The sequence below is a fragment of the Salvelinus sp. IW2-2015 genome, linkage group LG4q.1:29, assembly GCF_002910315.2.
Source record: "Salvelinus sp. IW2-2015 linkage group LG4q.1:29, ASM291031v2, whole genome shotgun sequence".
NCBI lineage: Eukaryota > Metazoa > Chordata > Actinopteri > Salmoniformes > Salmonidae > Salvelinus > Salvelinus sp. IW2-2015.
In genome coordinates, this window is record NC_036842.1 from 9,773,544 (window position 1) to 9,797,083 (window position 23,540).

General features: G+C 43.2%; 2 protein-coding genes across 6 annotated transcripts in view; both read right to left on the reverse strand.

Annotated features, from left to right (window-relative positions):
• amacr (alpha-methylacyl-CoA racemase) overlaps positions 1–23,540 on the reverse strand; it is a 410,966-nt gene that overhangs the window by 121,965 nt on the left and 265,461 nt on the right. The window lies entirely within an intron of this gene.
• Positions 1–23,540, reverse strand: part of LOC111961398 (retinoic acid receptor alpha) — a 240,792-nt gene that overhangs the window by 100,525 nt on the left and 116,727 nt on the right. For all 3 annotated transcript variants that reach the window (XM_023983634.3, XM_023983632.3, XM_070441195.1), the window contains one exon: positions 18,610–19,187. In XM_023983634.3, coding sequence (XP_023839402.1) covers positions 18,610–18,754 — 145 coding nt within the window. In that variant the 5' untranslated portion in view covers positions 18,755–19,187. The remainder of the gene's footprint in view (positions 1–18,609; positions 19,188–23,540) is intronic.

The following is a 23,540-nucleotide window of genomic DNA, read 5'->3' on the forward strand; positions in this document are numbered from 1 at the left end:
ATTTCATCACATTCCCAGTGGGTCAGAAGTTTACATACACTCAATTAGTATTTGGTAGCATTGCCTTTAAATTGTTTAACTTAGGTCAAACGTTTTGGGTAGTCTTCTCACAATAAGTTGGGTGAATTTTGGCCCATTCCTCCTGACAGAGCTGGTGTAACTGAGTCAGGTTTGTAGGCCTCCTGCTCACACATGCTTTTTCAGTTTTGCCACAAATTTTATATGGGCTTGAGGTCAGGGCTTTGTGATGGCCACTCCAATACCTTGACTTTGTTGTCCTTAAGCMATTTTGCCACAACATTKGAWGTATGCTTGGGGTCAAAGTCCATTTGGAAGACCCATTTGCGACCAAGCTTTAACTTCCTGACTGATGTCTTGAGATGTTGCTTCAATATATAACACAATTTTCCTACCWCCTGATGCCATCTATTTTGTGAAGTGCACCAGTCCCCCYGCAGGAAAGCACCCCCACAACATGATGCTGCCACCCCTGTGCTTCACGGTTKGGATGGTGYTCTTCGAATTGCAARCATCCCCYCTTTTCCTCCAAACATAACGATGGTCATTATGGCCAAACAGTTCTATTTTTGTTTCATCAGACCAGAGGACATTTCTYCCAAAAGTCCGATMTTTGTCCCCATGTGCAGCTGCAAAYCGTAGTCTGGCTTCTTTATGGTGGTTTTGGAGCAGTGGCATCTTCCTTGCTGAGCGGCCTTTCAGGTTATGTAAATATAGGACTCGTTTTACTATGGATATAGATAGCTTTTTTTTTACCTGTTTCCTCCAGCATCTTCACAAGGTCCTTTGATCATGTTTTGAGATTGATTTGCACTTTTCGCACCAAAGTACGTTCATCTCTAGGAGACAAAACACGTCTCCTTCCTGAGCAGTATGACGGCTGCGTGGTCTAATGGTGTTTATACTTGCGTACTATTGTTTGTACAGATGAACGTGGTAACTTCAGGCGTTTGGAAATCTGCTCCCAAGGACTGCAACCAGACTTATGTGAGGTCTACAATTGTTTTTCTGAGGTCTTGGCTGATTTCTAATGATTGTTCCATTGTATCACAATTCCATGGGTCAGAAGTTTACATACACAAGTTGACTGTGCCTTTAAACAGCTTGGAAAATTCCAGAAATTATGTCATGGCTTAGAAGCTTCTGATAGGCTAATTGACATACATTGAGTCAATTGGAGGTGTACCTGTCGATGTATTTCTGCCTACCTTCAAACTCAGTGCCTCTTTGCTTGACATCATGGGAAAAATCAAAAGAAATCAGCCAAGACCTCAGAAAACAAATTGTAGACCTCCACAGTCTGTTCATCCTTGGGAGCAATTTCCAAAGCCTGAAGGTACCACGTTCATCTGTAACAAACAATAGTACGCAAGTATTAAACACCATGGACCACGCAGCCGTCATACTGCTCAGGAAGGAGACGCTCTTCTCCCTAGAGATGAAACTACTTTGGTGCGAAAAAATGCCAAATCAATCCCAAACATGCATCAAAGGACCTTGTGAAGATGCTGGAGGGAAACAGGATAAATGAAAATGACACCCAATGCCACCCAGCCTACTGCCTCGTTCAACTCTTGCATGTGATTTCCTGCAGACCAAAGAATGTCACTTGTTCTGCCATGGCCAGCGAAAAGACCTGGATCTCAATTCCACTGAGCACGTCTGGCGACCTGTTGTATCGGAGGGTGAGGCTAGGGCCATTCCCCCCAGAAACGTCCGGGAACCTGCAGGGTCCTATGGTGAAAAGAGTGGGTAACATCTCCCAGCCAAAGAACTGCAAATTCTGGTGCCATTCCATGAGGAGATGCACTGCAGTACTTAAACAGCTGGTGGCCACACCAGATATCTGACTGTACTTTTTGAATTTTTGACCCCCTTTGTTCAGGACACATTATTCAATGTTAATCGTTAGTCCACATGTCATGTGGAACTTGTTCAGTTATTATGTCTCAGTTGTTTGAGATCTTGTTAGTATTCATACAAATATTTTACACATGTGTAAGTTTGCTGAAAATTATAACAGTGACAGTGAGAGGACGTTTCTTTTTTTTTTGCTTGATAGAGATAATAGATCTATATCTCTATGTGCACAGCACTAAACATAAACACGAAACATGCACACACTTTTCTACAAACATATGCTTACTGTGTTCTTCAGGCTACTCTTATTTATCTATCCTGATGGCTTCGTGACCGTTTACCCTGCTTTCTTGTACATCTCCCAAGTCAAATACCTCAGACCCGGCCCTGCAACTTGATCTGGTACTCCCGTATATACGTCTCCCATTCTTGTGTATTTAAATTCCCTGTGTACTCTTTGAGTCTTGCCATCATTGAGAAAGGGCTCGTATGGAAGCACTTCACCAGTAAAAGTCTACACCCGCCTGCATTCTGCTGCACGTTGACCAAATCCAAATCAAATTGCAGAAGTGAGCTGAGTGACGTGAGCGAGAAATATCTGGTTTGTATCCCTACAAGAGGGGAGATAGGGGGCGTGTTCTGGTAGACCTCAGGTCATTCCTGACACTCAAATCACTCTTACTGATCCAGGCGCGGAGCCTCATCTCTCTAACCTAGGCTGCCTTAAATCAAACAGAGCAGTGCGATGTCGCTCTGTCAAGTCTGAAGTGCTAACCAAAGAGAAAGAAAAAAAAAGGGGCAAATTTTCTGCTCACTGTATCTACACTGGTGTTTTATCGATGAGAAAGCTAAGAGGGGGGGTGAGAAGTGGGGGGGCGGACGGATGATGAGAAAGCTAAGACGGAAGGGGTTGAGAGTGGGCAGGGTGCGGAGAGCAGCAGGGGGATGCAGGTGGCAGAGAAGCATAGAGCTGGAGGGTTGTGAGAGTGCGGAGGCAGGGTGGACGCCGCAGAGAGAAAGCTAAGAGGAGGGGCGGTGGTATAGAAAGCGGGGCGGGTGACGAGAGAAATTGCTAAGCGGGAGGGGTGGGAGAGAGTGGGGGGTTGGCTACGAAAGCTACAGTAGGGAGGGTGTGAGAGTGGGGGGAGTGGGCGCAGAGTGAAAGCTAAGAGGGAGGGGTGAGAGTGCGGGGGAGAAAGTCGGGGGTGGGATGGAGAGAAAGCTAAAGAGGAGGGGTTGAGAGTGGGGGCGGAGAAAAGCAGGGCGGTGGGAGAGAGTGGGAGGGTGGGTAGCAGGAGAGAAAGCTAAGAGGGAGGTGGCTGAGGAGAGGAGAACTAAGAGGGAGGGGGGGAAGGAGCGGAGTAGGGTGCGAGACAGAGAAAAGCATAAAGAGGGAGGGTGGGGAGAGTGGGGGGTGGACGAAGAACGCATAGAATGTTGGAGGGTGAGGAGGTGGCGGGGGGTTGGGGTGGGTAGGATGAGAGGGAAAGCCTAAGACGGCATTGGGCGGTGATGCCAGTCGGCGCGGTGGGGGGGGTGGTGAGGAGAGAGAAAGGCTAAGAGGGAGGGGCGCAGAGTGCGCGGGGGACGAGAAGCTCCAAGAGGGAGGCGTGGAGAGTTTGGGGGGGGGGAGCTTCTGGTAGATAATCTGCGGTAAGACGGGACGGTGTTGAGCACGTGGCGTCGGGGGGGCAGAGAGAGAAAAGGAAGTAGGAAAGAGCAAGGACGGGCGAGAGCAAGAGATGAAAAGGCGAGGAATCGAGAAGGACCAAAGTAAGGGGGTACGGGTGCGAGAGCTTTATGAAAGGTCTACTTCCACACTCTGTCCATGTTAATGAGAATACAGTAATTATAAGGCTTGTGTATTCTTATTGGCTTTTCTCCTTAGACCACTAGTGTATGCTGTGACTGTGTGTAATGTACGCCTCTAGTGTTATTTTTTGGAAGTGGTGTTTCCATAGCGTAGGTGCGAGTATTGAGGACTTGTGTAGCAGCAGAATCAACAACTCTCTGACATAATCAAGTACAGTTGTTGCCTATACTGTAGTAGGCTCTTGTGTTAACAGTATGAGACTGGTGTGTGTTGTGGGTGTTGGTGTTGTGTGTGTGTGTGTGTTGTGTGTGTAGAGCCCCATTCCTCTCCTCCCACTGCTCCCATTAATAATTCAGCACAGCAGACGTTTGTCCTTAACGTCCGCGGCTCCTTTGTGTGAGGTGTAAAGCACATTACTGCTAAAAAGGGTGTTCCGGCAACCCATGACAACTAAGGCACAGGGCCCTGCCTTGCTCGATAGAATGTCAATGATCTCATCCGACTTCTTCTCCAACTGCTCACGCCACCACCCCCCCCCCTTAGGTAACTGGCCCATATTTCTGTGACATGAAATTCCAAACAGACTCAATCACAACACAACGAGACTCGATACGGGCACCGCATTCTTTATGCATATTATAACTGAAGCAATATAGAACATCAAGATGGGGGGGGGGGGAGCGTGTGAGAGTGGATGTTTTGCTTCTCTCTTTATCCTAGTATCGACCTACTGGAATAAGGAGAGTTTAACTCCAACATCAACACGGGGACATTTTGATTTCTTGTTTACTTCCGTCGTGCCGCAGAGCGCGGCGCACTTGTGTTCTTGTAGCCGTTATGGTCCGATAGATGTAAGCGCTGCTCGTAAATTACAGGGAGAGCGAGTGTGTTACTACTGCGTGGTCAGTTGAGCGTGTCTGTGTGGAATTGTGGGTAATGCAGGGATTGTTGGGGGCCTCGGGGAAAAATTGAGCGCGATCCACCAGATTTATCAGAAGACAGCTCTTGATGTAGGTGTCCTCATTTGCGGTAACGCCGGACCAAATAGAGGCCTATTCAGAAAAATAAAGATGAGAGGAGAACAGGGAGAGAGATGAGAGAGAGATGGAGTACATCAGGGAGAGAGCAGGGATGAACAGGAAGAGTATGAGGGAGAATTCATGGGAGAGATGAGGAGAACTAGGAAGGGAGAGAGGAGCAGGAGAGAGAGGGAGATAGCAGGAGAACAGGGAGAGAGAGGGAGAAAGAGGGAGAACAGGGAGAAAGAGGGAGAACAGGGAGAGAGAGGGAGAACAGGGAGAGAGAGGGAGAGAGGGAGAACAGGGAGAGAGAAAGAGCCGGTGACACTTGCCAAGCCAAGGGATGAGAGATAATGCTCTGGCTAGGATAAAGGGATTTGGCCCCTGGTTCCCTCAAAGCAAATGGAAATCATGTGAAATTAGTAAATAAGTGGAATAATGGAGTGTAATTACAGCACTGTGGAGKGGGRGAGATAGTMAGGAGGAAGAGGGAGGGAATGACACTGAGGCCTGCAGGTTCTCCTGTGGAAGCCCTGTTGACTGAGCGGCTGGTGGTTGGCAGCTCTCACCAAAAACACCATGCCCTGCCAAAGCCTGTGTGCACTACCCCGGGCGCCCTCTTCTGCCGCCTCTGCACAGGGGGCCCGTCTCCCTCGCTCACTCATTCACCGTCTCGCCCTCCCCTCTGTGTTGTATCAGCCTCCTGCTAAAGAACTGACGTCACACACATCCAGAGCAGAGTCGCCTTGGAGCTGTCAGTGGCAATAGTGCCAGCTAGGCTCCAGGGCTAACAGCTCAGAGGACATTACACTGGCCTGGGATCTGATGACCAGACAGAAACACATCAGACTGGTGGTACTGTTGACATGACTGTGATAACTGGCCACCGGGAGCCATTTTGTTGCAACAGAATAAACAAACTTTACAAAGGAAAGGTTAAGGCTACAACATGAATCGTTGTTCAAACTTCTCTATATATTTTATTCAAACTCAACTGTCATTCAATGACAGATAGAGAACGCTGAACAAAAAGCTTCTGTGGGGAAAACGTGGCGTATCTAACTTAAAAATGAAAGTCATCACAACATACATCTTAGCCCTACTGCTCTTCGACTATTCACGCTACAGTTAATTACCAACTGTTAATTAGTCATTAGGGCTAAATGATGGAGAGCCAGCATGGGGAGACGTGTTTTACATGGCGTGTTTAATAAGCATGCGTCCTCGAAATCATAGTATTGGCAGTGCTTAAATGCGTTTCCAATAATGACCTGATCTCCTGAGGTTCTCTCGCTCTCGTACACCACGCGTGTGTGGTGGTTAGCAGAGGGCTGAGTAATGAGAACAGTGAGTTGCTGTAGGCGTGTGTGTGTGTGTGTTAGAGAGGGCCTGAGTATTGAGAAACAGTGAGTGCTGTAGGCAGTGTGTGTGTGTGTGTTAGAGAGGGCCTTAGTATTGAGAACATTGAGTGCTGTAGGCAGCGAGTGTGTGGCCGATGCTCGGGTTAAAAACGAGTCTTTCATGTGTGTGTGTGTGTGTGTGTGTGTGTTGTGTGTGTGAGAGAGGGCCAGAGTATTGAGAACAGCGATTGCTGTAGGCAGTGGTGGCGCTATGCTCAGGTTTACCAAACAACAAGACAAGTCTTTCATGTGTGTGCGGTACAGGTACAAGGCCAATGTCTGGAGTCAACCTGTCCATTCGCAGCCTGCTACTGTGGCTTGCCTTCATCGTTTATATGGACAGACTAGTAATTAACTCTATTGTTTGGTCCATTTTCTGTTTACCTACAAATTTCAAAAGTTGACAGGCTGCTTCAAGCCCTCAGTAATGGAAGGACAAGAGGGAGGATGGAGTTTCTGCTTTGGCTTGTGGAGGGGGCCCTCTTCCCACCTACATTGCGCCCGGCTTGTCCCTGGATCGTCCCCCCAGAGTGCCGTGGACCACCAGGGAAGACACAACACCACCTGTTTGACCAGGCCACCACACTCACCACACACATTTTTTATTTATTTATTTATTTACCGTTATTTTACCAGGTAAGTTGACTGAGAACACGTTCTCATTGCAGCAACGACCTGGGGAATAGTTACAGGGGAGAGAGGGGGATGAATGAGCCAATTGTAAACTGGGGATTATTAGGTGACCGTGATGGTTGAGGGCCAGATTGGGAATTTAGCCAGGACACCGGGGTTAACACCCCTACTCTTACGATAAGTGCCATGGGATCTTTAATGACTCAGAGAGTCAGGACACCCGTTTAAGTCCCATCCGAAAGACGGCACCCTACACAGAGCAGTGTCCCCAATCACTGCCCTGGGGCATTGGATCTTTGTTTAGACCAGAGGAAAGAGTGCCTCCTACTGGCCTCCAACACCACTTCCAGCAGCACCTTGGTCTCCCATCCAGGACTGACCAGGACCAACCCTGCTTAGCTTCAGAAGCAAGCCAGCAGTGGTAAGCAGGGTGGTATGCTGCTGGCATATAACGGTTCCTCTTGCCATATCCATATTTAGACAGACAAGAAATTCCACCTTGTACCGTTTAAAATATTGCCGAGGTCGCCGACATTGACACACATACACACTGAACAGGGGTCCTGATGTTTCCGGCCTCTGAAAAAATGGTTTCATATCACCCCCCACTCACTCACTCTGAAAAAGACATAATACAATGCCAATTTGCCGCTCGTAAAGTCAAAATCTGCAGCACACATTGGCCGGGCGAGGGTTGGAATTCCCCACCAAGCAAGGACTAAAGTATGACAGTGAGTTCTATGGAGGCTATAATAACAACATCAGTAGCCAATAATTATGTAATTAGTCTACCATAATACTAGAGCAAGCGTAACATTACATTTGCTAGGAATGWTCAGTAGCCTAGCCGCTAGCCTAGTTTCCAATACCCTAGCAGCATAAATGCTAAAGGCTAAATGATCTCCCTACAGACAGAAGGGATGGATTAGGTAAGGGCTTAGTTCCAGGGTTGGTTTCCTTTACCTCATCAGAAAATAATTGGCAAAGACACACCTCTGGAAGTTAGGTAAGGTTGCGCTGGGCTGTGTTAGCCGAGCACGGATGGATTAACCCTTCTGCTCTGTTTGGCCCAAATAATTGGCCTGCGGGGGCTGAACTGGAGAACAGCTTTGTCTGAACCAGGTCACTGCTCTCTGGCCGGCCACTCAGCCCGAAAGCACCTGGAACACTGACTAGGCTGACCATTTGAAACCATTCAAATACTTCAAGCGTTTGCTCTAGCCTGCCTGAAGTGCCAGATGGGCTGASTTTGCAGTTTTGGGACTATTCTATTGGTCCATTAAACCAGGCAAGCTCAAATCAAGCACAGACAAAGTCTTTGAAATGATTACAAATAGTATTTTAACCCAGKTCTGCTAGGGGGTGCGAGTATGATTTATCTAAAAATAGTGAAATGACAGTTGAATGATCACACAGTATCATATTTCACTCAACTGAGTTGGTCATGGAATCAACTGATGTTGGAATCAATCTTGACAATGTAAAGAAGTAAACAAGAGTGACAGTTGAAATGGATGATAATAATATGTCATCCTATTATGAATTATTTTATAAGTGATTTAGTTTGTCCTGAATTGTCCAGCCAAACCCAAAAACAGCCTGGGGCCGGGGAGTCAGCGATACACGATGTTGCTAAGGGGAAAACGTTTGCTACACACAAACAAATAACTTGGCAGCCATGCGCMGTGCCGACACCAGTGCTATTGCTAGCAGTAACAGAATGTTCACTATATTTCTGGCCACAGATCTGCTAAAGAATTATCAAGGCTGAACGATACAAATCGTTTCCCTAAAACTTCTGCCAGTTGTGTGTTTAGCCTCCATTTGGAACTCTGCAGTGTTGTAATCCATAAACCCCCCCCCTAAAAAGGGTTGGATGCCCTCCAATGCTGAATTCTTATATTCTAAGCTCCAAACAAACGCTCTCCAGCATTTTTGTTGTTGAGTGAATTGAGTGGCTGGAGCTTAACTGTGTTTGGGTTTCATGAGAGAGAGTGTGTGTGTGTGTGTGTGTGTGTGTGTGTGTGTGTGTCAGGGAGAGAGATGGGGTGATGGTCAGAGAGAGAAACTCTGAGAGCGTGCAAGACTTTATGGACAGCAAGATGGATTGGTGTTGGTAGTGAGTTCATGGAAAGAAAAGAGGAAGGTTCTGTGTGTGTGTGCGCTGTATACCCCGGTATGGCACAGGGACGGTATATAAGGTATGAACATCTGGATAACGCTGAACCCTAGTCCAAGCAACCATTTAAAACAACACTGTAGGCCTATTAGAACAAATCAAATGTATGACATATACAAATAAATCACTATGGAAAATCAAGGCTATTTTGAAAATGTGCAATGTCRGTGGTGGTGTGAGTGGTTATTTCAACTAGAATCATGGGTGATTGAGCCTTGGACAAGAGAAAAATATTGTAGAAAGCTGACTATAAATCTCAATTCTATATTTTCTTTAGCTTTTTTCGGCCACATTTTGTTAGGTTTTCGCCTCATCAATCTATACACAACACCCCATAATGACAGAGCAAAAACTGTTTTAGACATTTTAGCTAATTTATTACAAATAAAAAAACTGATATTACATTTACATACAGTACCAGTCAAAAGTGTGAACACCTACTCATTCCAGAGTTTCTTTATTTTTTATATTTTCTACATTGTGGAATAATAGTGAATACATCAAAACTATGAAGTAACACATATGGAATCATGTAGTAACCAAAAAAAGTGTTAAACAAATSAAATATATTTTATATTTGAGATTCTTGGGGCGGCAGTGGTTAGAGCGTTGGGCCAGTAACTGAAAGGTTGGTGGATCGAATCCCCGAGCTGACAAGGTAAAAATCTGTCGTTCATCCTGGTCCCCCCGTGGGGAATGAACCCACAACCCTGGCGTTGCAAGCGCCATGCTCTACCAACTGAGCCACACGGGACCTAGTTAACTGACTTGCCTAGTTAAATAAAGGTTAAATAAAATACAAATCCTTCAAASTATCCACCCTTTGCCTTTATTACAGCTTTGCAAACTCTCGGCATTCTCTCAACCAGCTTCATGAGGTAGTCACCTGTAATCCATTTCAATTAACAGGTGTACCTTGTCAAAAGATAATTTGTGGAAGTTCTTTCCTTCTTAATGCATTTGAGCCAATCAGTTGTGACAAGGTAGGGTTGGTATACAGAAGAYAGCCCTATTTRGTAAAAGACCAAATCCATATTATGGCAAGAACAGCTCAAACAAGCAAAGAGAAACGACAGTCCATCATTACTTTAAGACATGAAGGTCAGTCAATCCGGAACATTACAAGAACTTTTATCGTTTCTTCAAGTGCAGTCGCAAAAACCATCAACCCTATGATGAAACTGGCTCTCATGACGACCACCACCGGAAAGGAAGACCCAGAGTTACTTCTGCTGCAGAGGATAAGTTCATTAGAGTTAGAGTTACCAGCCTCAGAAATTGCAGCCCAAATAAATGCGTCAGAGTTCAAGACATCTCAACATCAGAAGAGACTGAATCAGGCCTTCATGGTCAAATTGCTGCAAAGAAACCACTACAAAAGGACACCAATAATAAGAAGAGACTTTCTTGGGCCAAGAAACACGTGCAATGGACATTAGACCGGTGGAAATCTGTCCTTTGGTCTGATGAGTCCAAATTTGAGATGTTTTGTTCCAACCTCAGTGTCTTTTTGAGACGCAGAGTAGGTGAACGGATGATCTCCGCATGTGTGGTTCCGTGAAGCATTGAGGAGGTGAGATGGTCTARGGGTGGTCTGGGGGTGGTTTGCTGGTGATTTAATTTKAATTCAAGGCACACTTAACCAGAATRGTTACCACAGCATTCTGCAGCAATACGCCATCCCATCTGGTTTGCGCTTAGTGGGACTATCATTTGTTTTTCCAATAGGACAATGACCCAACACACCTCCAGGCTGTGTAAGGGCTATTTGAACAAGAAGGAGAGTGATGGAGTGCTGCATTAGATGACTTGGCCTCCAYAATCCCYCGACCTCAACCAAATTGAGATGATTTGGGATGAGTTGGACCGCAGAGAAGGAAAAGCAGGAAAAGGAAAMGCAGCCAACAAGTGCTCAGCATATGTGGGAACTCCTTCAAGACTTTTGGAAAAGCATTCCAGATGAACCTGGTTGAGAGAATGCCAAGAAGTCTCTGAATGTCCTTGAGTGGCTCTGGCTGGGCCACTCAAGGACAATCAGAGACTTGTCCCGAAGGCACTCCTGCRTTATCTTGGCTGTGTGCAAAGGGTCATTGTCCTTTTGGAAGGTAAACCTTCGTCCCAGTCTGGAGGTCCGGAGTGCTCTTGAGCAGGTTATCAAAAAAAATTATAATAATGTTACTGGTCACATACACATGTTTAGCAGATGTTATTGAGGGTGTAGCAAAATGCTTGTGCTACTACTGCACTGTTGGAGCTAGGATGTAAAACAATACACACAAATCTAAAAGTAAAATAATGGAATGAAGAAATATATAAATATTAGATTGAGCAATGTCWGAGTGGCATTGACTAAAATACAGTGGAATAGAATACAGCATATACATAAGAGATGAATAATGCAAAATATGTAAACATTACTAGTGACTAGTGTTCCATTATTACAGGGATTTCAAGTCTATGTATATAGGGCAGCAGCCTCTGATGTTCTAGTGATGGCTATTTAACTGTCTGATGGCCTTAAGATACATGTTTGACCTTMCTGTGACATCGGGTGTTGTAGGTGTCCTGGAAGGCAGGTAGTTTGCGCCCGGTGATGCGTTGGGCAGACCGCACCACCCTCTGGAAAGTCCTGCGGTTGCGGCCGGTGCAGTTGCCATACCAGACGGCGATACAGCCCGACAGGATGCTCTCAATTGTGAAACGGTAAAAGTTTGAGGGTTTTTGGGGTAATGCCAAATTGCTGTTACACCTTCTCCACCACACTCTGTGGGTGGATCATTTCAGATCGTCAGTGATGTGTACGCCAAGGGATTTGAAGCTTTCAACCTTCTCCACTGCGGTCAAGGATCTCGCTGTACTTTGCTCCGTTCATCTTTCCCCTCGATCCTGAATCCTGATCCCAGTCTCTACCGCTGAAAAACATCCCCACAGCATGATGCTGCCATCACCATGCTCCGCCCTAGGGATGGTGCCAGGTTTCCTCCAGACGTGAGGCTTAGCATTCAGGCAAAATAGTTCAATCTTGGTTTCATCAGACCAGAGAATCTTGTTTCTCATGGTCTGAGAGTCCCTCAGGTGCCTTTTGGAAAACTCCAAGCGGGCTGTCATGTGCCGTTTTTCTGAGGAGTGGCTTCCGTCTGGCCACTACCATAAAAGCCTGATTCTTGGAGTGCTGCAGAGATGGGAGAACCTTCCAGCAGGACAACCATCTCCACAGAGGAACTCTGGAGCTCTGTAAGTGTGACCATCAGGTTCTTGGTCACCTCCCAGACCAAGGCCCTTCTCCCCCGATTGCTCAGTTTGGCCGTGCGGCCAGCTCTAGAATGAGTGTTGGCGGTTCCAAACTTCTTCCATTTCAGAATGATGGAGGCCACTGTGTTCTTGGGGACCTTCAATACTGCAGACATTTTTTGGTATCCYTCCCCAGATCTGTGCTTCGATACAATCCTGTCTCTGAGGTCTACGGAAAATTCCTTCGACATCATTGCTTGGTTTTTGCGTTGACATGCACTGTCAACTGTGGGACCTTATATAGACAGGTGTGTRCCTTTCCAAATCATGTCCAATCAATTGAATTTACCACAGGTGGACTCCAATYAAGTTGTAGAAACATTTCAAGGATGATCAATGGAAACAGGATGCARCTGAGCTCAATTTCGAGTCTGATAGCAAAGGGTCTGAATACTTATGTAAATAAGGCATCTGTTTTTATTTAATACATTAGCAAACATTCYTAAAAAACTGTTTTCACTTAGTCATTATRGTGCATTGTGTGTAGATTGATGAGGAAACAAATKMATTTCATCCAATTTAGAATAAGGCTGTGACGTAACAAAATGTGGAAAAAGTCATGGGGTCTGAATAYTTTCCAAATGCACGGTATCCTCCAAACACCGGCTTCGAGGGCATTATCACTTTTATACAACGAGTTAACAACATATTAAATAATGATTGTCAAATGTTCCATTGTCATACTGACTGGCTGGCAATGTTCTTCTCTTGCTTGCTAGCTAGGCAACTACGGCTAACTTACAGTCACGTCAAACAGTGCAGCCAGAATAACAGCAGTAGCTGCATTTGCCTCGTTTAAGCTGTTTTCTAGTGACATTTATTTGGATACATCCATAACAATGAGCTAATGATGMGCGATTTTGCCTGGCGTAGAAAATGAGCTCTCTCGTCCTGACACTGTTARCCAATAACCCAGCTAACAGTCACTTCAAACTGAAGCTGGAAAGACAGCAAACTAGCTAYATGTCATTTCACATGTTTTCTATAGACATTTCTTTGTATATATCCATAACAATTATGCCAGCTGATTCATGATTTCAGACACCTTCATTACTATGGGACAGCTGGAGATCGAATATCAATATTGAAACAACGTTGCAAATGCCCGGAGAGACAGACCGCAACGTTTATACAAATCTCTGCTGTTGAAAACTAAATGTTMATCTAAAAGAAAAGTGAGACTTTTTTTTATTACGGTTCTTACTGGATGATGTTAATAAATGTTTACTGTAATTTGAACTACTGTGGGGTTTCGGGACTCGTTATCAATAAACCACGTATATCACACATGACAACTTATCAGCCTAGTGATCGCAACATGTTTCATTTCCAAGGGCTTTCTGAATAAGCTCAACTGAAATGCACCACTTGTGCATGATGCGCATCATTACTCTGGTCTATCAATCCATTCCAAATCATTATACATGACACGGGGGCGGCATATGTTGAACTTGCCTAGGGCGGCAGCAGAACTGCTAGGACCGGGCCTGACGAACACAATTTGTCTAATTTACTGCGTTTCCCGGCGGCCCTTGGCCTGCTCAAAGGGAAGTCAAAACAGTCCAAGTCCTTGGAGCAGCTTGCGATGCGCATCAGCCTTGTTGCTTTGTCCTCAAGACTGTGCGATCTTGAGGCCATCTTTAATTGCACACTAGAAACGGGGATAATCAACACATTTTCCGCCAATTTTACCCAGTCGTGGATACACTTCGCTGAAGTCTTTTGCGTGAGTAAAAATACAAACACACCACTGACACTAATTTCCAAGTAGCTTGAGGATTTCTGAGCCTGTAAAGTATCTTTTCCTTTGAAGTTGGAGCACATGGACTGGTATTTCCATCATTGAATAAAAATGATTATTCTGCACTGGGAAACAGAAACCCTGGTATGTGATAGCTCTACCAATACCAACACTCATTATCAAGGCTAGAGTGAATTATTCTCTCGTGTGACGTTTTAGGACTTTACTTACATGTTTTAATAAGACGAGAATATTTCATGGGTACCGAGTGTACACCTTAAGCACATGTGTGTTCCAAATATGCCCATCTCGATTTTTTGGACATTTCTTATGCATAAATGAAAACATGAAAATAAAACTTCACTAAATAATGATGATTGTTAGTCCTGGAGGTCTTTCCTAATTCCCAGTTATATTAAAGCTATGGGGGTTTCTATGGCAGAGTTTACTCACAGGCCAAGACTCTGATACACAGGTGCACGCACATGCATTTGAACAGACACGCACTTCAAAGCCATAGAGCAGATTTGAACCACACACACACAAAATATTAACTTGAGTCCCTATACAACATGTAATTTAAGAAAGTATGTAAAAATGACCATTGTTTAACCAACATTAGCCTATTCCTCTTGCGTGTCTCTAGAGCCAGGTACACTGGAACATGTCTAGCTACAGCAGGCCTCTGTATAATTCATGGAGACAGTTTAAATCAAAGTTGTATGACTTCATATTTTGATGAGTCACACASAGAGCAATGGCGTGAGAAACCTTGACAATGCCTTCACGTAACCACCAATTGAAAATGTGTTTTTCATGCTAGCAGTCGTGCCTGCATGTCACAGTCTCACAGCAGCAACATAACTTGGTGAACGACAACACGATAATAGATCAGCTTACATTTTTAAATGCATTTTGTTTTATTTGACTGTTAAATGAACCTTGCATTGTTATACATAAGTGTCAAATTTACAAAAATGGCATCTATCTCAGGAGGGCTTAAATGGTACAGTACCACAAAAAGCACTCCCTCTATACAGAATGTAAATTACAACAAAGCAATATTGTTCAATGTTATCAATAATACCTTTGCATAATATTGTAGTCTATAGTGTATATTTTTCCACCAAACCATTGGATTCGAAATATTTTAATGGGTAGACTTGCTTTTATCTTCACTATAAATCATTGTTTTTCCAATTAAGCCCAATATTCTCCTATTATGCCCGCTTTCCATTGAAACCCATGGCGTTTGTGTGTCGATTTCCCTAATATTCACTGAACATGAGCATAACTGTTTTTAGTTCAGATTTAAGTTGATTAAAAACACACAAAAACTACAGTTATGCATATTTGGCATCTAGCCATGGTGCCTTTACCAAGATTAGAAACAATTAGAAACCTATGTACTCTCTCCAAGACGTTTGGAGTGGACAGGTAGTCGCTGATGCAGAGAAGAATAAGATCAGGGTTGAGGGATAGAAGACCTACAAGTGGTGGATAAAAATGCAAACAAAGGAGGGACAAGAAGATGATTATTGGGTGAAGACTCCATTGTCATATTGTCRTCTTACATTCATCCAAGTGATTATGTTTTTTGGTCCACCACCTATACCTTTTTAATACACAGTAGAGGGAGATTTGAGAATATCTTCAGACAGGATTTAGGACGAAAAGGAACTCATTTAAAAGAATAGCAGTACAGCAAATGTGAAATCAGCTTTCAGATAATTAATTGAAAGTTGTGTGTTATTTTCTTTGTTGCATGGCTTCTTATCCACAGAGGGCCAATGTGGGTTAAGGTTTGTGTTCTAACTAAGCAATAACACACCTGATTCAACTAATCATGTCTTGATTAAAGTGTATGACTGGTTGAAATCGGGAGTGTACTGTTCTCTGTGATCTCTGTGGATACGATTGGACACTCCCCTAATATGAGTTCTAATATGAGTTCTACTTTCATAATGAATAGTAATGATCCGTTTATTTTAATAACTTTAAGGGAGATTAATATAATTTTACATAAGAAATGTCCGCTTGTACATTTGAAAATGAATTAAACTAGATTATATAAGAGGTGGTCTTATTGGGAACACAATTTCCACCTGAATGACGTGCCCAAAGTAAACTGCCTGTTGCTCAGGCCCTGAAGCCAGGATATGCATATAATTGGTACCATTGGAAAGAAACACTTTGAATTTTGTAGAAAAAATAATGTAGGACAATATAAAAGTCTAGATATGGTAGGAGAAAATCCAAAGAAAAGCCACGAAGACAGGACGCATCTGCWAAAAATCGGTTTTCTATTGAACATACTTCTTTCCGTAAGAAATATTATAGTTTGATTACATTTTAGGGTATCTGAGGAGTCAATAGAAACGTATTTTGACTTGTTGAAACAAAGTTTAGGGGTAGATTTTCAGATTCCTTTTTCTGCAAGTTGAACGAGTGGATTACTCAAATCGATGGCACCAACTATACAGACTTTTTGGGATATAAAGAAGGATTTTATCTAACAAAACGACACTACATGGTATAGCTGGGACCCTTTGGATGACAAATCAGAGGAAGATTTTCAAAAAGTAAGTGAATATTTAATCACTATTTGTGAATTTATGAAACTTGTGCCAGGGGAAGAATATTTTGATGTGGGGCGCCGTCCTCAAACAATCGCATGGCATGTTTTCGCTGTAATAGCTACTGTAAAATTGGACAGTGCATTTAAGCTTTCAACCGATATAAGACCCTTATGGGTATCTAAATGTTTAGTATCCATAATTTATTATTATTTATTTGAATTGCGCCCCCTCCAGTTTCACCGGAAGTTGTTCCGCTAGTGGTATGTATTATCAGGATTTTAATCAAATATGTGTACGTCTTTTTAAAAACAGGTTATAAGTAAAGTCATAACTTCACATGAGAATCTTTCATTTTATATACACTTTTCTTGAAATTAGGGCAGCATACTTCGATTTTGGGCTTAATTTGTACACATACACTATACAATATCAGTTCTCTGTATGACAAGTAGTATGGAGCTGCGGCTCGGAGTATATTTTCTTCATACTATGTAATGCATTCAATGAATTTGGTGATGTTTTTTCCCCTGTTCAGAGAAATTAGTCATTGAAGTTTAGGTTTATGTCCCATCCAACATCCTGATATTACCAGGTTCTGACCACTAGACGGTGCTGTTCCTGCCATTAGGCTTAATTTCTCAGACATCAAATTATATTTCAACAAAATAATGTTGCAGGAATACTAAGCTTAACAGTTTCTAACTACAGAAACAATTTCAGAACAATCTGAGATGGTGGGTGTCATGGCTTGATGAAATGATCCAGAAACTATTGTGTCAATGAGAGAGTGTACGTGTTTGTGTGTGTGCATGAGTGAGAGTGAGTGAGTGAGTAGGAAGCGGTGGTCAGTGTCCCAGGAAGTGTTTGTGCGGCTTAAGTGAAGGAACCCCGCCACCCCTCTCGTCAAAACACTGGGAGAGAGTCCTGACAGACACATGCGCCACACACACACACACACACACACACACAAAAGGCCACAAGAGATAGCGATGCAGTGTCCACACACACACACACTGTACCACTACCATTCGAATGTTACTTATTCAAATTGAATACAGATACAACTCAAATGAGGAATAGGATGAGAAGCATGTCCCAGTCTTTCAGGGCTCAATGCGGAAGTGGACATGACTGACTGCTAATCACAGTTCCTCCTCTTGCTAATCCCATTGAACACCATGCTAATACGACCAGATGGAAAGTCAATACACTGACCCCGAGCAACCTGGCTGACTACGTCTCTCATAAAAATATGTAGTCATTTTACATAGGCTMGATAAGGTTGGCTTTAGTGGCTTGTCCATTTCGAGATGTCAGGTTGATTACCCTGTCCTCTTGTCCTGTGTGATCTAAGACGTTTTCATGGTGTATGTGTGTGTGTGTGTGTGTGTGTGTGTGTGTGTGTGTTAGAGAGGGCCTGAGTATTGAGGACGGTGAGTGCTGTAGGCAGTGCGGCGCTATGCTCGGGTTACAAACACAGTCTTTCATGTGGGACTGGTCTAAAACAGGCCAAGATGAAAGCTCACTCCCCCGCACAATAAAATCTCAGCATCTGTTGATTTCCTGTCTCTCCAACATCCGATCCTCAATAACCAAAAGATAGCCAAGCTAAATAGTTTGATGCAAAATATGCCAACAACTGCGGGACACAGGTAACATTGCAATTATATCATTCCATTCCCGCCATCAGCCTCTACGGATGATCAGACAGCATGGTACAGCAACATTTTCTCTGCTAATGAAGACAACTTTTTCTGAGGAGCAGACACCACTCGGAGCTCAGTGTTATTCCTCTTACCTCGAACATTCCAAAAAAGACAAAGCCGGAAGTGTGGTGTATCCAAGATGCCCGCACAACCAAAATCTCAAAGCCTTCAGTGCCAGATTGTTTCTGCAATGTTTGGCATGGCAATGACAAAGGAGTTGGCTATACCAAAAAAAACWGGCTAATATTCTGAGGCAAGCCAGACAACAGCACAGTCAAAACAAATGCACTTTAGCAAGCACCAACACCACACCACACAGTCAATTGAAACAGCAGAGAGAAGGTTAAGGAAGTACGGTAGGTGTACTTACTGGCTGACGAGGGCGTGCTGTAGCTACTCAGGGGCAGGCCGGGGGGAGAGAGCCCCCCCAGCATGTGGGGGAAGAAGTAGGAGTAGTGGGGCATGGGGAAGCCGTTGAGATGGGGGCCCGGGACCGGGTTGCCCTTCCCAGCCATTTTGGCTCAATCCACCGCCACCGATGACGACACCCAAAACACTATACTGTGGGCAATACAGGGCTCAGAATGGTGTCAGTGTGGGTTATGGAGTGGCTTTAGCCCCCATATGGGCGACAGACATGCGTGGTATTCCAGTGGCGTTGTGACTGGAGAAATGCCCTCTGAATCAGGCAACTGGAGTTGTAGTATTCCCCAAAATGTCCGCCTGTTTGTTACCTCCTTTGACTGATGGCGAGGAGAGGTGCAGGATAGTGGTTATGAAGGAGGTTTTGACCCTTCACAGTCAGGGTATAGTAGGTCTTCCACTGTGGAGTCGGTTCCAGAGATGGGGAATACGTAGAGACATGGTGACTATGAAATAGTCCTCTCTGGTATAGCTCTAACTCGTTCAGTGTCTCGACTCTCTTTTTGATTGTCCTTCAATCTTCACCTAGAGAGAAAGATAATTAAAAATGTTGAATCCCCTCTGGGACAATATATACACCASAAACACACTTTGAAAAAAACATGACATGTCAGCCCTGGCATCTATACCCTCCTGCAAAAGAAGCTGTGGTTAAAAGGTCAACTGCAACACACACCATCCCAGCGAGAGAGAGAGAGGAGCGAGAGAGATAATTATATAAAGAAAACATATATTTTCCCTCTATTTAAAAGCTCGGGGAAAAACATGCATCTACGTGACTCTAATGACTGGAAATGTCTAGTCTGAAATGGTAAAAAACACCCATTTCAGGGGAATGATCTTAAGAAGCATTAAAAGCCATGAACAGCATGCAATGGGTATGTGATAGCTCGACCAATACACACACTCATTACCAAGGCTGGAGTGAAAACCCTGGGGGAATGTTACTGAGACATAAATGAAGCAAAAGAAAAAAACTTTGCTAATTATGACTGTTGTTAGTCCCCGAGGTCTTTCACAAACAAACACAAACACACACRCATTCAAAGCCATAGAGCAGGTGCGCACACACACTCTTCACTTGAGTCYGTATACATCACGTAATGTAAGAATGAATATCCAATGTTACCAACATTAGACAAACAGAATACAATACACTCAATTCTAGACCATTTTTAGGCGTCTCTCTAGCTACAGCCTGGTACACTGGAACATTGTCTTGCTCCAGCAGGCCTCTGTATAATTCATGGAGACCGTTTGATCAAATTTTTATATACATGACTTCATTTTTTTGACCGTAATGATCTCGTTATGAGTCAGGGGTCTTAACACAAACAGGGCAACGGCGTAAGAAACCTTGACAACGGGGGGGACACAACCACCTAAGGAAGACAGATATGTGGCGTTTGGTAAAAAAGGATTGCTCAAGCGAGCATTACACATGAATCAAGCAAGGAGGAAAATTGTTTTTTTGTTGTTGAAAATGTTAGGAAATTAAATTGTATTTGTCACATGCTTCATAAACAACAGGTGTAGACTAACAGTGAAATGCTTACTTAAACTTCTTGTCAATAGGGGGGGCGCTGTTTTCACTTTGGAAAAAATCGTGCCCAAATTAAACTGCCTCGTACTCTATTCTAGATCGTACAATATGCATATTATTATTACTATTGGATAGAAAACASTCAAGTTTTTAAAACTGTTTGAATTATATCTGTGAGTAAAACAGAACTCATTTTGCAGCAAACTTCCATACAGGAAGTGAAAAATCTGAAAACGATGCTCTGTTCCAGGGCCTGCCTATTCAATTGCCTAATATTTATCGATATGCATGCACTTCATACGCCTTCCACTAGATGTCAACAGGCAGTGGAAGGTGGAATGGGGTGTCTAGCTTGATCTGAGGCCGAACAAGAGCTTTTGGAGTGACAGGTCTGGAAATTTCTTTGTCTTCTCTGGCGCGCGAAGTACATCGACATTGGCTTCTGAAAAGCGTTCGGTATACACGGCGGATATCTCCGGCTCCGTTTTTATTTGATACATATTAGAAAAACATCATAAAGTAGGTTTTTTCAACCGAGTTTCATCAGTTTATTCAACGTTTTATCCTCGACCTAGGACTCCTTGTACAAGATTCTGATGGAAGCTCAACAAAAGTAAGAACAATTTATGATGTTATTTCGTATTTCTGGGGAAAATGTTGATTCCTATTCTCTGCCATTTTGGCGGGCGCAATAACGCATGCTGTTTGTTATGGTAAAGTTATTTTTTTTAAATCTAACACGGCGGTTGCATTAAGAACCAGTGTATCTTTCATTTGCCATACAACAAGTATTTTTATGTAAAGTTTATGATGAGTTCTTTGGTCAGATTAGGTGAGTGTCCAAAATAGCTCCGGACATTCTGGTGAATCGATGCTACATATTCACAACGTATAACCAAGGGTTGCAGCTCTCAATATGCACATTTTTTCGAACAAAACATAAGTATATTGTATAACCTGATGTTATAAGACTGTCATCTGATGAAGTTGGTCAAGGTTAGCGATTAATTTTATATATTTTGCTGGTTTTTGCGAATGCTATCTATGCGGTGAATAAATGCGGTTGTGTGTTTGATGTAAAATGTAAAACATTTTAAAAATCGGAAATGATGGCTGGATTCACAAGATGTTTATCTTTCATTTGCTGTATCGGACTTGTGATTTCATGATATTTATATGCTATTATTTACTTGTGGCGCTATGCTAGGCTATGCTAGTCAGCTTTTACTGATGAGGATGCTCCCGGATCCGGGATGGGTGTTAAGTAAAGGTTAAGGGCCCTTACCAACAACGTAGAGAGAAAGAGAATAGAGAAATAGAAAATTAAACATGTAATAATAAATACACAATGAGTAACGATAACATGGCTATATACACAGGGTACCAGTACCAAGTCGATGTGCAGGGGTGCAAGGTAATTGAGGTAGATATTAGAGGTCGACCGATTAATCGGAATGGMCGATTAATTAGGGCAATTTCAAGTTTATAACAATTGGTAATCGGCATTTTTGGACACCGATTATGGCCGATTACATTGCACTCCACGAGGAGACTGCGTGGCAGGCTGACTACCTGTTATGCGAGTGCAGCAAGGAGCCAAGGTAAGGTGCTAGCTAGCATTAAACGTATCTTATAAAAAACAATCAATCTTAACATAATCACTAGTTAACTACACATGGTTGATGACATTACTAGTTTATCTAGCTTGTCCTGCATTGCATATTCATTTATCATCGAATCACAGCCTACTTCGCCAAACGGGTGATGATTTAACAAGCGCATTCGCGAAAAAAGCACTKTTGTTGCACCAATGTGTACCTAATCATAAACATCAATGCCTTTCTTAAAATCAATACACAAGTATATATAAATAAACCTTTCACAACCAGAAGACCCACTTATAATTACATTTCATCAAAATAGTTTAACCTACTTTTTTTGCAATAGTCACTGACCTGGCGTTCAAGTCGGTCTATGAAAATGCCCTTTTTTGTTACTAATTTAACCAGAACCATGCACAATGCACATTCACTAATAATGACYAACTTCTTGTAGCAGCCATAAGAAGTGAACACAGATCTCAAACAAATCAAGCAAAAGCCTGTGTGCTAGTGAGTTGCCAGCTAATCTTTATATTTCAAGATTAGCAAACTTGGATATATTTGCTAGCTAACGTTCTTTGGCCAAAATGCTGCTAGCGGTACATGGTACTGCAATGGCGCATGCGACAAACTAAGAATTCATTTTACAGAATCAAATGTTTATTGATTCGAGATAGAGAGAGTGTGTGTGTACACAGGATTTTGGCAATGAGGCCCTTTATCCACTTCCCCAGAGTCAGATGAACTCTTGGATAACATTTGTATGTCTCGGTGTCCAGTATGAAGGAAGTTCATGGTAGTTTCGCAAACCAATGAGAACTAGCGTTAGCGCAACGGCTGGAAGTCTGTCTCGCAGACATGGTCTATATGGGGCCCTGGTGTGTCCGTCTCTCCATCAGGCTGAGAGCATGGCTTTATAGGCTCTGATCCGTCTATTAGCTGCCTTATCTTTTATTGATCGGGGCCAAAGTGCTCTCCAAATCACCCTGTAATATGGCTGGGCAGCCGGATATACAAGGATACCACAAACACAAGCGGATAGACACACACAGGACACACTGATATAGTGACAAACAAAAAGGAGGACACTGCACAAGGGCTGTATTTGCATTAGCTAAAGAGCTTTAASGAGCATCTTTAAAAAGCCTAAGAGTGCTGGTCTCTTTTTTTATTTCACTTTTAAAAACCTCCCTACCACCCACCTGTAAAACTGTTGTTTTGAGCCATATTAAGAGGACGTAGGCTTCATAATAGCCAAGGTTCAGTTACGTATCGGTCTGTTTCACATGTAAAAGCAAATCATATAACCATGATATGTGTAGGCTCACACAAACAAACACACAATCATGAAAATGCATTAACATCCCCTATAATACATTGACTGAAAAACCATACAGGACAGCAATTTGCCAATTTTCATCTAAATATGCAATGTGGTCTATCACAAAGCCATCTGGCACGTATGTCACCTCAGCTGGCCATTTTGAAACATAAGTTACGTGACCTTACAACAGACCCCTTGTACGGAAATACAGATGGACTGGAAATCCATATTGCGCTGCATATTTAGATACAGTAGCTTAGGCTATTGGTTGTGTATCAACAATGTGCTAACTGAGGCCAGAATAAAAGATTGCAGGCTGAAAATTGGTCTATTGCCAATGTATTCAATTACCAAGCCATCTGGCATGTACATAATTTAATTAAATACAAATTTAGCAGACTCTAATCGAA